We start from the raw sequence: 18,810 nt of genomic DNA on the forward strand, positions 1-18,810 counted from the left end.
ACACATATTTAATCTAACAAATATTAACTGTGCAGTATTGACAAGTACACCAAAAAAATTTTATTGCTGTTAAGCATAGAATATTTACAATATTCCAAGAAAATCAATCAAAATACATGAGTTTTGGTACATCTGTTTCAGGACACAATATTTGGGACATTAACCAAGAGTGTGTGCTTCAGTAATATCCTCCTTTGTATTTCTCAGCAGTGTTTTATTGGGTAAATGCATGGCAATTTGTTCATTTACACCAGAATTGAAAAAACATCTGAGTTATTTCCCATTTTGCACTATTAGGATAACATGGCCTACGTACATTCTCAAACAAATACCTGTTGTAAACTTTTAAATTTCTTTACTCAGGATTTAAATGTGGTAGATTTTGATTTTTACTAGATGTTCTAAGGATTACAATATGCATCTTAACATATTACAATTTGCATAACTATTACACTATCAAAATAAGGGAAATATATGAACAATTTGGACTGTTTTTATTTTTTTCAAGAAATGTTTTGTATTTGTGCATTATAATTTTCACAATACAGTGTTATCATCTTTGCTTCAAATAATTATAGGTTTTCAAAAAAACAAAGAGAAAATACATAATGGATATTTAAAAGAACTCAAATTGAGCTAGGCAATGTACTATTTTCATTGATTACACCCACAACTTTTATACTCAGTGAATACAGGCTACAATAGTTATGAGTATAATTATTTGTAATATGAATAATATGTGCATTAATATAGAATATTCTATAAGCTTTTCACTTATAAAAAAGTTTAAAAAACAACATTTGTGGGGCTATGGTTGTAGGTAAATAGTGCAGCACTTGTTTGGTATGTGAAAGACCCTGTTTGATTACCAAAAACACAAAAATAAATGCAACAGTTTGCAGTGAGACCATGATAATGTACTGACATTCTAAACGATATCTGGGGAATTTAATCTATATCATCTTTATGGAAAAAACAAAAATTCAATGAGTTTCTCTTTTTGCCACGTGTAACAAAAACTATGTGCTTTAAAATGAGAAGGTTCTATTGGCATTATTCTCATTAAAAATTCTTATTAATTTCTAATATCATTCATTTAAAACAGGACTTATCATATCCCTTAGTGATCACAGTGAATCTGATAACCTTAAGCATGATATTTATTTGAAGCTTTGTTAAGAGATTAACAGAATACAATTTAAAAATAGAGCAAGAGCCAGACCGGAGCAGGAAGCCGCGACAGCCGCCCAGCCAGACCGGAGCAGGAAGCCGCGACAGCCGCCCAGCCAGACCGGAGCAGGAAGCCGCGACAGCCGCCAGCCAGACCGGAGCAGGAAGGCGCCAGCTGCTCAGCCAGACCGGAGGAGGAAGTCCGGTCCCGCCCTGAGCGCTAGTCTCCAGGAAGCCCATCAACCCTTAAAACCCATCAAAGTGGGTGTGGCTACCAGCACAGTTGCGGCTGATCCAGGTACCCGGTTTCCAACTCCCCCACCCTTAGCTGCGATAACTCAAAATATTTCCCACAAGCTTTTGGGGATTGTAGCTATCAACACAAAACAACAACTGTAGAGGCACCTGGTTTCTACCTCAGAGACTAGAGTAGGGAAGATACAGGTGGAAGCTCATTTCCCTTCACACTGGCTATACCCACCACCCTGAATACAGAGGCTCAAACTAGGAATAGACAACGCCACCTACTGGAAGCAAGGAAAACAGTGTTCTGAGAGACTTTTGTTTTTTTTTTTTTTCCTCTCTTTCTCTTTTCTTCTCTCTCTTCCACAACTTCAGCATATGTGAAACCAAGAACTGAGCATGAACAACTGAATTACCAAAGTAATATAATATAGAGGAATTGCATATACCCCACCTCCCCCCCATTTTTTTCTGTATTTCTATCTTACTTCCCTTCCCTTCTCTTATTTCTCTTTTCTTCCTTGTTATTTCTTTTCTTTTTTTTTTTTAATTCATATTCTCACTATACCACTTTCAGTCTCCTAACTTTTGCTATCTATACATAGGGTAACTATCTAAATAGGAGGTTGAATCTATACATTCTTCCATAAATTACCAGTCGAGTGGTTAGAGTTCTCCAAAGGTGCTAAGTTAGTTTAACCTCATTCCCTCACTCCTTTCTCTTTAAGTATAACATCCTTCGTCTGAAATTAAGTTTTCTATATGCCACCAGATATGGTACGCCTTTTATGAAACTAAGGAATATATTCTTAAGTAATAATTAAATCCAATATCTATAGTCTTAGAATCTAACTATAAATGTATTAATAATGAAAACTTGTCCTTAGATAATGTACTGTTGATATTGGGATCTGTTAACATTGTCTTTCTCCGAAAAAGAGGGATATTGGAGCTATTCAAGAACAATACAAATATATAAGGGGAAAAACATTAGCTCAGCAGTTTCACAAAGCTAGAAAGAATCATGAGCAGTATGAAAAGACAAGGAAAGAAAGGACCACAAACAATACAGGTCAATTCAACATTAGATGAGGTAATATCTGCAGCTGATGGAATGTCAGACAAAGAGTTCAGGATATACATGCTTCAGATGATCTGGAGTCTCAAGGAAGACATTATTCATCAAATTCAGACAATGAAAACTCACTTTGACAATGAATTACATAAACAAATCCAAGAAGCAAAAGATCAACTCTATAGGGAGATAGAGGATATAAAAAACAAACAAACAGAAATCCTGGAAATGCAGGAAACAATAAACCAAATTAAAAACTCAAATGAGAGTATTACCAGCAGAGTAGAACACTTGGAAGATAGAACTTCAGACAACGAAGACAAAGTTTTTCAACTTGAAAAGAACATAGACAGCTCAGCGAGAATGTTAAGAAATCATGAGCAGAACATCCAAGAATTATGGGATAACATCAAGAAACCAAACCTAAGAGTTATTGGGATACAAGAGGGTACAGAGGTCCAAACCAAGGGAATGAGTAATCTATTCAATGAAATAATACTAGAAAACTTCCCAGACTTAAAGAATGAAAAAGAAATCCAAATACTAGAAGTCTACAGGACACCGAATATACAAAATCATAAGAGATCCACACCAAGACATATAAAAATGAAGATGCCCAACATACAGAATAAGGAGAGAATCTTAAAAGCCACAAGAGATAGGAAGCAGATTACATTTAGGGGTAAACCAATCAGGATAACTGCTGATCTTTCAACACAGACTCTGAAAGCTAGAAGATCCTGGAACAACATATTTCAAACGCTGAAAGAAAAAGGGTTCCAACCAAGAATCATGTATCCAGCGAAATTAAGCTTCAGGATTGAAGATGAAATAAAAATCTTCCACGATAAGCAAAAGTTAAAAGAATTTGCAGCTAGAAAACCAGCTCTTCAAAACATCCTTGGCAAAACATTACAGGAAGAGGAAATGAAAAATAACAATGAAAACCAACAACGGGAGGTAGTACAATAAAGGAAAAACTAAGCATAGAGGAAAAACTAATCATGTTAAGTGTCATACATAACCAAATATGGCTGGAAATACAAACCATATCTCAATAGTAACCCTAAATGTTAATGGCTTAAATGCACCAATCAAAAGACATAGGCTAGTAGAATGGATTAAAAAAAAAGATCCAACAATATGCCCCCTACAGGAGACTCATCTGATAGGAAAAGACATACACAGACTGAAGGTGAAAGGTTGGGAAAAATCATATCACTCATACGGACCCCGGAAGCAAGCAGGGGTGTCCATACTTGTATCAAATAAAATAGACTTCAAGCCAAAGTTAATCAAAAGGGATAAACAAGGACAATACATACTGCTCAAGGGAACCATACACCAACAAGACTTGACGATCATTAATATATATGCCCCAAACAATGGTGCAGCTATGTTCATCAAACAAACTCTTCTCAAGTTCAAGAGTCTAATAGACCACAACACAATAATCATGGGAGATTTTAATACACCTCTCTCACCAATGGACAGATCTTCCAAACAAAAATTGAATAAAGAAACCATAGAGCTCAATAATACAATAAATAACTTAGACTTAATTGATATATACAGAATATACCACCCAACATCAAGCGGATACACTTTCTTCTCAGCAGCACATGGATCCTTCTCAAAAATAGACCATATATTATGTCACAGGGCAAAGCTTAGCAATTACAAAGGAGTTGAAATACTACCATGCATTTTATCTGATCATAATGGAATGAAATTGGAAATCAATAATAAAAGGAGAAAGGAAAAACCCTACATCACATGGAGATTAAACAATATGCTACTGAATGAACAAAGGGTTACAGAAGACATCAAAGAGGAAATTAAAAAATTCTTAGAGGTAAACGAAAACTCAGAAACAACATATCGAAATCTTTGGGACACTATGAAAGCAGTACTAAGAGGAAAATTCATTTCATGGAGTTCATTCCTTAAAAGAAGGAAAAGCCAACAAATAAATGACCTCATACTACACCTCAAAGCCTTAGAAAAAGAAGAACAAATCAGCAGCAAATACAGTAGAAGGCAAGAAATAATTAAAATTAGAGCAGAAATCAATGAAATCGAAACAAAAGAAACAATCGAAAAAATTGACAAAACTAAAAGTTGGTTCTTTGAAAAAATAAATAAGATTGATAGACCACTAGCCACACTAACAAAGAGAAGAAGAGAGAGAACCCAAATTACTAGCTTACGGGATGAAAAAGGCAACATCACAACAGACAATTCAGAAATACAGACGATAATTAGAAATTATTTTGAAACCCTATACTCTAATAAAATAGAAGATAGTGAAGGCATAGATAAATTCCTTGAGACATATGAACCACCCAGATTGAATCAGGAAGATATAAACAACCTAAACAGATCAATATCAAGGGAGGAAATAGAAGAAGCCATCAAAAGACTACCAACCAAGAAAAGCCCAGGACCGGATGGATATACAGCAGAGTTTTACAAAACATTTAAAGAGGAACTAATACCAACACTCCATAATCTATTTCAGGAGATAGAAAAAGAGGGAGAACTCCCAAATTCATTCTATGAGGCCAATATCACCCTGATTCCCAAACCAGAGAAGGACACCTCAAAGAAAGAAAACTACAGACCAATATCCCTAATGAATTTAGATGCAAAAATCCTCAATAAAATTCTGGCAAATCGTATACAAAAACATATCAAAAAGATTGTGCACCATGATCAAGTAGGATTCATCCCTGGGATGCAAGGCTGGTTCAATATATGGAAATCAATAAACGTTATTCACCACATCAATAGACTTAAAGATAAGAACCATATGATCATCTCGGTGGACGCAGAAAAAGCATTCGACAAAGTACAGCATCCCTTTATGTTCAAAACATTAGAAAAACTAGGGATAACAGGAACTTACCTCAAAATTATAAAAGCTATATATGCTAAGCCTCAGGCTAGCATCATTCTAAATGGAAAAAAACTGAAGGCATTCCCTCTAAAATCTGGAACAAGACAGGGATGCCCTCTCTCACCACTTCTATTCAATATAGTTCTTGAAACACTGGCCAGAGCAATTAGACAGACGAAAGAAATTAAAGGCATAAAAATAGGAAAAGAAGAACTTAAATTATCACTATTTGCGGATGATATGATCCTATACCTAGAAGACACAAAAGGGTCTACAAAGAAACTACTAGAGCTAATAAATGAATTCAGCAAAGTGGCTGGATATAAAATCAACACGCATAAATCAAAGGCATTCCTGTATATCAGCGACAAATCTTCTGAACTGGAAATGAGGACATCTACCCCATTCACAATAGCCTCAAAAAAAATAAAATACTTGGGAATCAACCTAACAAAAGAGGTGAAAGATTTATACAATAAAAACTACAGAACCCTAAAGAGAGAAATAGAAGAAGATCTCAGAAGATGGAAAAATATACCCTGTTCATGGATAGGCAGAACTAACATCATCAAAATGGCAATATTACCAAAAGTTCTCTATAGGTTCAATGCAATGTCAATCAAAATCCCAACGGCATTTCTTGTAGAAATAGATAAAGCAATCATGAAATTCATATGGAAAAATAAAAGACCCAGAATAGCAAAAGCAATTCTAAGCAGGAAGTGTGAATCAGGAGGTGTAGCGATACCAGATTTCAAACTGTACTACAAAGCAATAGTAACAAAAACAGCATGGTACTGGTACCAAAACAGGCGGGTGGACCAATGGTATAGAATAGAGGACACAGAAACCAATCCACAAAATTACAACTATCTTATATTCGATAAAGGGGCTAAAAGCATGCAATGGAGGAAGGATAGCATCTTCAACAAATGGTGCTGGGAAAACTGGAAATCTATATGCAATAAAATGAAACTGAATCCCCTCCTCTCGCCATGCACAAAAGTTAACTCAAAATGGATCAAGGACCTTGATATCAAATCAGAGACTATGCGTCTGATAGATGAAAAGGTTGGCTCCGATCTACATATTGTGGGGTCGGGCTCCAAATTCCTTAATAGGACACCCATAGCACAAGAGTTAAAAACAAGAATCAACAAATGGGACTTACTTAAACTAAAAACTTTTTTCTCAGCAAGAGAAACAATAAGAGAGGTAAATAGGGAGCCTACATCATGGGAACAAATTTTTACTCCTCACACTTCAGATAGAGCCCTAATATCCAGAGTATACAAAGAACTCAAAAAATTAAACAATAAGAAAACAAATAACCCAATCAACAAATGGGCCAAAGACCTGAACAGACACTTCTCAGAGGAGGACATACAATCAATCAACAAGTACATGAAAAAATGCTCACCATCTCTAGCAATCAGAGAAATGCAAATCAAAACCACCCTAAGATACCACCTCACTCCAGTAAGATTGGCAGCCATTATGAAGTCGGACAATAACAAGTGCTGGCGAGGATGTGGGGAAAAGGGTACTCTTATACATTGCTGGTGGGACTGCAAAATGGTGAGGCCAATATGGAAAGCAGTATGGAGATTCCTGGGAAAGCTGGGAATGGAACCACCATTTGACCCAGCTATTGCCCTTCTCGGACTATTCCCTGAAGACCTCAAAAAAGCGTACTACAGGGATACTGCCACATCGATGTTCATAGCAGCACAATTCACAATAGCTAGACTGTGGAACCAACCCCGATGCCCCTCAATAGATGAATGGATAAAAAAAATGTGGCATTTATACACAATGGAGTACTACGCAGCACTAAGAAATGACAAAATCATGGAATTTGCAGGGAAATGGATGGCACTAGAGCAGATTATGCTAAGTGAAGCTAGCCAATCCCTAAAAAACAAATGCCAAATGTCTTCTTTGATATAATGAGAGCAACCAAGAACAGAGCAGGGAGGAAGAGCAGGAGGAAAAGATTAACAATAAGCAGAGTCATGAAGTGGGAGGGAAAGGGAGAGAAAAGGGAAATTGCTTGGAAATGGAAGGAGACCCTCATTGTTATACAAAATTACATATAAGAGTTTGTGAGGGGAATGGGGAAAAAATAAGGAGAGAAATGAATTACAGTAGATGGGGTAGAAAGAGAAGATGGGAGGGGAGGGGAGGGGGGATAGTAGAGGATAGGAAAGGTAACAGAATACAACAGTTACTATTATGGTATTATGTAAAAATGTGGATGTGTAACCGATGTGATTCCGCAATCTTTGTAATGTTTTGAATAACCAATAAAAAAAAATAAAAAATAAAAAATAAAAATAAATAAATAAATAAATAAATAAATAAATAAAAGAAAAGAAAAACGATCCACATGAAACCTGAAAAAAAAATAAAATAAAAATAAAAATAGAGCAAGAGAAAAAATCTTGAAGTCTAGAAATTAGCCATACACCTGAGGACAATTTATTTTTGACAGGGTTGTCAAGATAATTTAATAAAGAACAATTTCTTCCACAAATAAGGTTAAGATGGATGTTAATTTACAAGCAAAAAGTGAGACTGTTGTACAATCATTATCACAAAGTGAAACCACAGACCTAATTTTAATGCCAAAACTATAAAAGTTTATACAAAAGCCAAATTAAATATTCATGAATTTTGATTTGGCAATAGAGCCTTTGGCTGCAAAAATTAATTCAACAAAAATATTTAATCTCTACTAAAATAAAAGTCCTGTGCATAATATTATATTACCAGGGAAGTAAAAAGACAATTTTAACACTGTTTTCTTGTTTTTGAAAAGTTGTGTCAACAAATATGTAGCCTGAGCTGAAGGCCAGTTATTTCCCCTTTTTGAAAATATGATTAGAGCCACACACACAACACTTCTGTTTCAGGCTTTCACACTGCAGTGCCCATATGCATCCTCCATATAAACACAAATGCCAGAGACCATACTGTTAGGGACAACTTGCACATTCCAGAGTCACCCAAATTTTTTCACTTATTCAATCAATGTGGTTCCATAAACTTTTGTTGATCTGATATAAACTGAAATGCACAAACTGTGTCTTAGGGAACTAGTCTTTGATAATCATGGACTGCATAAGCCCTCTGTGTTCCTTTGTATCACGACATTTCTCTTCAGAGCCATATGTAACAGATTGTTTGATCTTCTATCTGCCTAAATGTTGTTGTTTTGTGCTATAAACAAAAAATATTAAAATTTACCAAAACCTAAAACTGGGCATAAGCAAAACAAAACAAAACAAAATCAAAGCTATGGAAAATTGAAAATTCCATACACCTTTGGGAGGATGCAAAGTGGTACAAGTAGTGTGGAAAGCACCTTCATGTATTATAAGTAATAAATATATAAATAATTATAAAATAATAAAAAATGAATTGCAAAATAAATCAGAATTCACCTCAGATATGTGCAAAAATAACTCAAAACATAGTTAGAAAACAATTTGTATATGTATATTTATAGTTCAATTATTCAAAATAACCAAAGGTGCTGGGCTGGGGCCATGTTCAGGTGCTAGAGTGCTTAATTCACATGCACAAGGGCCTGTGTTCAATCCCTAGCACCACACACATACTAACACACACACACACACACACACACACACACACTCACACACAAAATGTAATAATAATAACCAAAGGTTCAAACAACCCAAATATCTAATAGCAGATTCACTGATAACTGTCACTTATGGTGGTGCAACCTAGAATCCCAGGAACTCTAGAGGGTAAAAAGTGGAAATCACAAGTTTAAGCAAGTTTATGGAATCCCTGCCTCAAAATGGGGGGAAAAAAAAAAAAGTCTGGAAATGTTGGTCAGTATAGTAGTAGAGTGCACCTGGATTTATCCAAAGTACTGCAAATGACAAAATAAAAACCACAACTGATAACTAAAATTTAGTATGTCCACAAATAAATTTATTCATTAATACATTAATTAGAATATGCTAAAATATATAGCAAAAATAGCCTTGAAAGTATCATGTTAAGGGAAATAAATTAGAGGAACTTGCCACATACCGCATAGGTCAAATTATTTTAAATTTTATGACAAAGCAAATGCATTGAAAAAAAAAAATGTGTGTCAGTCATTTCAGGCCATGAGGGAAGAAGAAAATGGAAATGGGTGTTGGAAGGCACTGGTTGGTGTGTCCTGGTGTGTGTGTGTGTGTGTGTGTGTGTGTGTGTGTGTCAGGAACTAGATAGTTCTGATTGTTTTCCAACACTGTGAATACACTAAATGGTACTGAATTTTACCCTTACAAAGAGTTATAAAGGTAAATTTAATTTTATGCATATTTTACCAGAAAGTAGAAGACATAAGTTTGTACAGGAGGCAGAGAACAGTCAAATTCACTGCCAATAAAAAAGGGCAAACAATACTACCAAAATTGTTTCCTATTAAAATCCCAGGGGCATTCTTCATAGAACAAGAAAAAGCAATCATGAAATTCATTTTGAAAATTAAGAGGCCCAGAGTAATTACAAGAATACAAGCAATAATAAGTGTTGGTGAGGATGGGGAGGAAAGGGTACACTTATACATTGCTGGTGGGACTGCAAATTGGCCAACCACTATGGAAAGCAGAATGGAGATTTCTCAGAAAACTTGGAATGGAACCACCATTTGACCCAGCTATCCCACTCCTTGGTTTGCACCCAAAGGACTTTAAATCATGATACTACAGTGAAACAGCCACATCAATGTTTAGAGAAACTCAATTCACAAGAGGTAAACTATGGAAACAACCTAGATGACCCTCAACAGATGAATAGTTAAAAAAAAAAAAAAGGTGCACATACACACTGGAATATTATTCAGCCTTAAAGAAGAATGAAATTATGGCATTTACAGGTATATGAGTGAAGTTGGAGAAATCATGTTAAGTGAAATAAGCCAAACCCCCCAAAAACAAAAGCCAAATGTTTTCTCTGATAAGCCAATGATGATCCATCAAGGGTGGTGGGGGGGTGAAGAAATTTTGAATTTTGCAGAGAGGAGTTAGGGGAGGAAAAATGGTGTGGGTATGGGAAGGATGATGGAATTAGACAGACATATTACCCTACACATGTATGATTACCCTACTTTTGTGACTCTGCACCATGTACAGCAAGAGGAATGAAAACCTGTCCTCCATTTTTGTACAATGTGTCAATTCTAAAATGAATTCTACTTTCATGTATAACTAATAAGAAATTGTGAAAAGAGACACACAAAAATGCAAGTGATATTTTCTAAATGAAAATTCTTTTTCTTACTAAAAAAAATTTACATTAATATGTCATGGCTATATATATTTGATCATTAGTGTTTCTTCTTATGACTCATTTATATTTGTATGAGAAAAACATGTCTGAATAGTCATGAATATTGGATATCTGTCAATTGTTCCCTAAATACATAACTAAATGTAACTTAAACTGCATTTTCATATATTCACATTTATATACATAGTAGCACAATTCACAAAAGCCAAATTATTGAAACAGTTCAGATGCCCATCAACAGATGAATGCATTAGGCAATCTCTCTCTCTCTCTCTCTCTCTCTCTCTCTCTCTCTCTCTCACACACACACACACACAGAGAGAGAGAGAGAGAGAGAGAGAGAGAGTGTGTTTTACATGGCCATAAAATTTAAATTATGGCATTTTCCAGTAAATGGATGGAAATGGAGAATATTATGCTAAGTAAAACAAATTAGATTTAAAAAAATCAAGGGTCAAATGTTTTATCTCATATGTGTCAGCAAGAGCAAAACTAGGAAAATGGGATTGGATATCATAAATTTACAGGGGAGATTAGAAAGAGATTGAGAAAAGGAGGGACAGGAATGGAGGAAAATGTGGACAGAATTGAACAAAATGTTATGTGCATATATGAATTACATATAAAAAGTTATATATGTAAATTACTTATTTTATGTATATATAAAATACCAATGAAAAATAAATAAATGAAGGAAAGGAAGATTAGTAAATTAGACTAAGGAGAATATTAGGAGGAAAGATGGAAAGGAAAAGAAGATAATGAGGATTAAAAGGGAGAAAATCAAATTGAATCATGTATGATTTTGGCAAAGTAAACACAATTAATATGTATAGCTATAATGTTGTAATTAGAAAAATTCCTTTTTTTAGTTGTTGTTGTTGTTGTTATTTTGGTAGTGGTAGGAATTACACCAAGGTTACCTCACAAGGAAGGAAACCTCTATACCACTGAGTCACAAACCCGACATAAATGTATGTTTCTAATCTTTATTTATTTTTGGAAGATCATCTCTTGTCACTCTTTCTCATATTTATTGTTTTATTGTTTTAAGCCATTTATTATTAAAATAATCTTTTTTCATATCTTAAGTAATATTCTATTATTAACATCATTATCATCATTATTTTCTTGAAACATGTTAAGAATTCCATGTGTCCAGCCAAAACTTTGTACTATTTTGCATTTATGTCTTGTACAATCACTTGTGCATCTAATCCAAAATCAAACCTTATTTCTCTAATGATCAATGTCAACAATCTCACCAAATATTCAGTCCTCTGGACTTTACAGTCTCCTCACTCTTGCATTGGCTCCAGCTTAGGGTTGATAATACCTCTAATCTAGCTAGAGCATAAGCCCTTCATTTGTATCTACCACACACCTACACAAAACCTTGTGCCAACATAAACAAACAAAAAAATGCTGTCATCTGACATTCCCATATTCATACAGAAGCAATTGAACAAGTCACCTCCATGAGAAATAAACCACATTGACAAACAATAAAAGGAAAACACAACCCTGACAAATAAGTGGAGAACAAAAAAAAATATCTGACAAGTTATTTTTAGATTGTCCTTACAAACATGCAGATACATGCTCATGACAAAATCCAATTTAGATAGCCATCCTTCTATCTATAATTTTATTACCAACTCCACTTTTTCAAAGTCCAACTCTCACAGGTTTGCCACAGCTTTTATTCCAAGTTCACTACAATCATATGAAACTGATTAAACATGACAAAATTTACCTTTCAATTACAAAATCAGACCTGATTTTTGAGGAAAAAATATGGCCTGCAGCTAAAGCATACTACATACAAAATTGACTTAACAAGTACTTATAAAATATTTCGATTTACAGTAGGTGACCACACTTTATTTTAACTTGCTCATGGAACTCTCTCCAAAGTAGGTCATATTGAAGGCCACAAAGGAAGTCCTAACAGAGAAAAATGTGCAACCAATGCTTTGTATCTTATCAGGTCATTACTGCCTGAAATCAGAAGCAAGAAAAATTAAAGACACTATACAATCACATGGCGATTGAATAAAATACTTTTGAGTGTATGTTATAAAACAAATGAGGAGAGAAATTTTTAAAATCTTAGAATCAAACAACAGAAATAGTATATACCAGAATTCTGGGACACCATGAAGGAAGTTCTAAAAAAAGAAAATGCAGTTATGAGTTCCTACATAAAATACCAGAAAGACACAAACAAAATAACCTAGTAATACATCTGTTAGTCTTATAAAGACAAAATCAAATTATTCTCCAACTGAGTATAAGGAAAGAATAAAGATAAGAGATGAAATAGAGAATAAAAAGAGTACAAAGGATTGATGAAGAAACTAGTTGGTTCTTTGAAAAAATAAACGAAATGAGTAAACCTTAGACAAATCATAGGAAAGAGAAATTCATAAAATTAGAGATGAACGAAGCAATATCACTTCAGAGGGCAATGCAACTGAAAGGATTATCAGGGACTATTTAGAAAACTCATATTCTAATATATTGGAAAATCTAGAAGAAATGATTAAATTTCAAGGTATGCATGACCTACCAAAATTTAACAAATGCATATTGAAAACATAAAATAACAATAAAATTCAATGCAGATGGGCACAATGGCACATGCCTGTAATCCCAGCAGCTAGGGAGGCAGAAGCAGGAAGATCATGAGTTCAAAGCCAGCCTCAGCAATTTAGCAAGGCGATAAGCAACTCAGTGAGACCCTGTCTCTAATAAAACACAAAATAGGGCTAGGGATATGGCTCAGTGGTCGAGTGCCCCCGAGTCCAAACCCCAGTATATCCCCACCCCGCAAAAAAAAGTAATGCAGATAAAGCAATAATACCAAGCCTTTCAACACAGAATCTCCTGGACAAGATGACTTCAATACTAACTTTTACCAGAATATTAGGAGGAATTAACACAATGCTTCTCAAGTTATTCCTTGAACTAGAAAAATAAGGAACACTCCCCAATTCATTCTATGAAGCCAGTATCATCATGATTTTAAAAACCAGACAGAAGACCAGCTGTGTTGCATACCTATAATCCCAAACTGTGTTGCATACCTATAATCCCAAAAATTGGGGAGGCTGAGTCAGGAAGATCAAAAGTTCAAAGCCAGCCTCAGTAATTTAGAAAGACCTTGTGTTTTAGTTAGTAGCTATTTAACCACTGTGACTAAAATAATGAGCACATTTATACAGGATGAAGAGTTTATTTGAGGGCTCACAGTCTTAGAGGTTTTCGTCCAAAGAAGGCCAGTTTCATTCCTCAGGGCTTAAGGTGAAGCAGAGCATCATGGTGGAAAGAAAGAGTGTGACAGAGGAAAACAGCTCACATGGTGATGAGAAAGCAGAGAGAAAAACTCCACATACCAGACACAAATGTATACCCCAAATCCCTGACCCCAATGCACTATTCCCTCCAGTGACAACTCAGTTAATCCCATGCAAGAATTAATTCACTGATAGGGTTAAGGCTTTCATAATCCAATCAGTTCCTCTCTGAACCTTCTTGCATTGTCTCACATTTGAGCATTTGGGGAACACCTCACATCAAAACCTTAATACCAAGTCTCAAAATAAAATTAAAAGAACTGGGATTGTATCTCGGAGTTGAATGGTCCTGGGTTTAATCCCCAGTACTACCAAACAAAAACCAAAGCAAAATAAGAACACTTCTTGAGGGAAGAAAATGTCAAACCAATATAACTAATGAACTTACATGAAAACCCCCTCAATGTGATAGCAAACCAAACCATATTTAATACACATCACAAAGATCATACCGCACGATAAAGTTGTTTTTATTGCAGAACTGCAACAAACTCAAATCAATATACATATAATACACCACATAAATACAACCAAATATAAAATTCACATGATCATCTCAATAGATGCAAAAAAAAAAAGCCTTTGACATAAATTCAATATCACATCCGAATATACAACCTGAAGAAACTGTGAAGAGAAGGAATTTGTTTCAACATCAAAGGCTACATAGCAAATCTAATGCCAGCTTTCTACTGAATAGGGAAGAGCTGAATTCGGTGCCTTTAAATGATGAAAAATAGAAAGGACACTCACCCCCACCACTCCTGTACAATAAATACTCAAATTTAGCTGGAGCTTTTGGAAAGAGGCAAAAATTAAAGGGTTAGAAATAGGAAAGAAAGAAGTCAAATTATATGTCTACAGATGACATAAGGTTAAACTTAGAAAATCCTAATGTTTCCACCAGAACATTCCTACTGGTGATAAACAAATGCATCAAAGTTACAGAATAAAGAAATGTAGGAAGATCAATAATTTTCCTACAATAATGAATCTGTTGAGAAATAAAGAATTCATTTTATTGCAAATAACTTAAAAATGCTTAGTAACAAGTCTAACAAAAGAAAGGAGAAATTTCCATGAGAAAAATTACAAAACACTGAAAACATTAAAACCATCTACATATAAACTAAAGCCATGTACATTAAATGAACTAAATAAACTAAAGTCATCTATAGACTGAATAAAGCCATCAGATTACTTAAAGTCACCTACAGATTCGATATAATCTTGATCAAAATAACAATGATATTATTCTCATAACTAGAAGGAAAAAAAAAAAAAAAACCCTCAGCCTCATATGGAATAATGAAACACCCAGAATAGCAAGCAATTTGTAAACTGTAAACCCGAAAACCTCAAAACATCTGACTTCAATTTATTCCACAGAGCCATAATAGCAAAAGCAGTGTGTTTCTGGAACAAAAACAGAGACAATTAAGCAAAACAGGAGCTACAGAGACCTAGAAATGTTTCACCATCTAATTAATGATAAAAATCCCCAAATATGCTTTGGAGAGAAGTCCTTTTTACACAATATGTAAATATCAACCCAAACTGTATTTAAGGCTTGAAAATGAGCCCAACTATTTAAAAACTTCTATAAGAAAACCTAAGGATGGGGCTGGGGATGTGGTTCAAGTGGTAGCAAGCTTGCCTAGCATGCTCGTGGCCTGGGTTTGATCCTCAGCACCACATATAAATAGAGATGTTGTGTCTGCAGAAAACTAAAAATAAATAAATAAATAAATATTTGAAGATTCTCTCTCTCTCTTTAAAAAAAAAAAAAAAAAAAAAAAAAAAAAACCTAAGGATAACCTCAAAACTACTCCTATATCTCAAGAAATAATATCAAGAACAAACAAATGGCATCAAAATAAAAATGCTTCTGCTTGGCAAAGAAAAAAAAATTAACAACATTAAGAGACAAAACACCGAATGAGAGAAATTCTTTGTCATTTTTTAATCTGGCATATGTTTAATATTAAATATATGAGGAATTTTTAAAATCTCAACATGAAAGGAAAATCAAATTATCCATTCATCATTTTTGAAAATAAAGGAAACGGAAACTTCTCAAAAAAAAAATCCAAATGGCCAACAATTATGTGAAAAACTTTCAACATCTTTAGCAAACAGGGAAATAAATGCAAATCCAAACAGAATGCTTGTACAATTATGTTAGGAAAATCATTACAAAGATTTATACCCCATCTGATTCAAATGTATGATATGTCAAGATCATTGTACTGTCATGTGTAACTAATCAAAACAAATAAAAAATATCATAATGCAAAAATAAATAAATTTTAAATAAATAAAGATGCATAAAGTTCTGACATTCATCCACAAACTTAAAATAAATATGAATTTAGCCAAGAAACTTAATGATTAGAGCAAAAGAAGTACTTCGCCTTACTTGACATCCATGCATATTATGAAACTATACCTATACTTACAAAAAGAAAGTAAAGGAAAAAAAAAAAGTAAAAATGTAAACGAGCTAGCTCAGGAAGAAGCGAGTTCCCTATATCCTACACCTCCTCTCCCGGGAAACCCGCAGGTGGAGACTGGATGAAGATAATCTTGCCCCCAGTCAGCCACCACCATCTGGGAAGACACTGGCTGCAGGCACAGGGCGGCCAGATAGGGTTAGAACGGGGGGCTGAGAGTGCCCTTGGGTGGGGAAGGCTGTTCGCGGTTCTGCCACGGGCACACTCGCCATCTGGAGGGCCAGTGGGACTGAGAGAGGGTACTGGGACTGAAGGGAGGTACTGGCCCCTGGGAAGGCTCAAGCCTGCAGAGCAGAGCGAGACTGCCTGGAGTCCCATTCGGCCACAGCCACGGTTCCAACAGTCTCTGCTTCCACTCACCCTGCCGCCGCCGCCCGCCTCCCTCTCAGGCTCCGGATGCCACGCCACACTCACCATTTCCTCGTGCTCAGGAGCCAAGCCTACGACCCAGGGATCTTCAGCACCCGCACAGCACCGCAACGGGGAACTCCAAACGTGACAAACGATCCTGCAGCTGAACAGTAGGAATGGCGGACACGGAAGAAAAGTACCCAACGAGATTGAGGAAGCCCGCCCCCTTCTCGCTGCCTGCACACAGGATTGGACAGTTGTCACGAGGTGCTCCTGATTGGACAGGGCTTCGGAGGGTGCCCACCCACCAGGGTGCCCACCCACCCCCGAGTATGAGCCTTCTTTTTGAGTGACAGGTATATGTCCAATCCAGGCATGAATAAGGCCACAATGGCAGGTTCTTGGTTGTATCGTGTTTTTTGTTGTTTTGTCTTTTTGTTTTTGTTTTTGTTTTTGTTTGGGGGGGGTCTTTTTTGGTTCGGGATTTTTGTTTTGTTTTGTTTTCTTTCGAGGTCTGAGAATTGCACCCCAGAGACTCCAACCAGCATAACATTTTCATTTAACCTTGCATGTAATTTCAGTTTATGGATTACATATGCCTATATATTATTTGCCTATATATTATTCATGGTTGAAAGTGATATAGTGACAATTGCTATAAAATTTCATTTTACTTTTCTGCTCTTGTTAGGAGGCAGATTGAACTGGGAAGCAACCTCCTAAAGCGACAATGTCCAATGAAAACAGCACAAGGGTAATTTAGGTATTTTTAGTATTCACATTAACAATAGAAAAAGAAACAGCTAAAATTGATTTTAATAACATAACCCAGCATAGTACACTTAGGTGACTAATAAAATACTACTAATAAAGTATGTGTTTTTGAAGCCAGATTTAAAGATAGGTAGTTAGTGTAGTTAGGTAAATCAGTTCTAATATTGAGTAAAATTGAAAATGAAGGCCATGTTGAGAATGGAGCCCAGGAAAGCAGAGCAGCACTTGGGGAAATTGAAAGGTTAATGTTCCCAAAGCCCAGAGCCCATTCTAAAGAAATGTTAATGAGGCAGCTCCCAGCAAACCAGGCCTCCCCAGACCCTTCCTGCCCAGATTACTCCTCCAGCCCATCTGCCCCTCACCTTCTGGGTCTTCCCACCTACATTCTATCATCGCAAGATAACAGAATTAAAGCCAGGAACAAAGCAGGAAAATGAAAAGAGGACCTTAGCCATAAAAGAGGGAAGGCCTCCCCCTAACATGGATTCCACCTCATGGGTCCCCTTTTTCCTCCACAGAGAAGTCTTTTTCTGCTGTCCTTAATAAAGCTTCTACTTTCCACTCTAAACTTGCCTCCTCCGCGTGCTTCTCTGGTGTTACTTCAGCATTTGGGGAAGCAAATGTAAACAGCAGTAACATTTTGAGAACTACACCATCAAGTGTGAATCTCTCTGTCATATCCCAGTTCACAGTAGGCAAGTTTTCAGAGCTATGGGTCCCCTGATATCAGTGAGTCAAGGGCCTGGTCTCCTAATATTTCTCCTCAGGCCCCAAAAGTAGGAGAACAATGCCCTCCATGGGAACAGGAACCTCCAACCAGGAAGTGTCCAAAAGTAGATTATTCTTTGCCACTTGATTCTTATCACAGGTTCTTTCCCATTGCAGATATCAGATAGCAAACACAAGGAGATGGGGTCTGAAGACCTTGGGGTCACATACACCATGATCTTCCATGGCCTTGACTCTATTGTTTAAATACATTAAATTCAAATTTATCTCACAATTGGGGCTTAGAACTAATGACCAGGATGTAATATCTGTTTCCTCCTATGGACAAACTCCCAAAACTAATGAAGAGCTGGGCTGGGATTCAAGATGAACTGTGTCTGA

At 35.8% G+C, this 18,810-nt stretch overlaps 1 protein-coding gene across 1 annotated transcript in view; it reads right to left on the reverse strand.

The window, feature by feature from the left end:
• Positions 1-17,117, reverse strand: part of LOC143408547 (uncharacterized) — a 123,562-nt gene extending 106,445 nt beyond the window's left edge. Inside the window, exon 1 of the mRNA XM_076868432.1 lies at positions 16,990-17,117. Coding sequence (XP_076724547.1) covers positions 16,990-16,992 — 3 coding nt within the window. The 5' untranslated portion in view covers positions 16,993-17,117. The remainder of the gene's footprint in view (positions 1-16,989) is intronic.
• Positions 17,118-18,810: the final 1,693 nt, after the last annotated feature.

Source organism: Callospermophilus lateralis, chromosome 1, assembly GCF_048772815.1.
Source record: "Callospermophilus lateralis isolate mCalLat2 chromosome 1, mCalLat2.hap1, whole genome shotgun sequence".
In the NCBI taxonomy this organism is placed as follows: Eukaryota; Metazoa; Chordata; class Mammalia; order Rodentia; family Sciuridae; genus Callospermophilus; species Callospermophilus lateralis.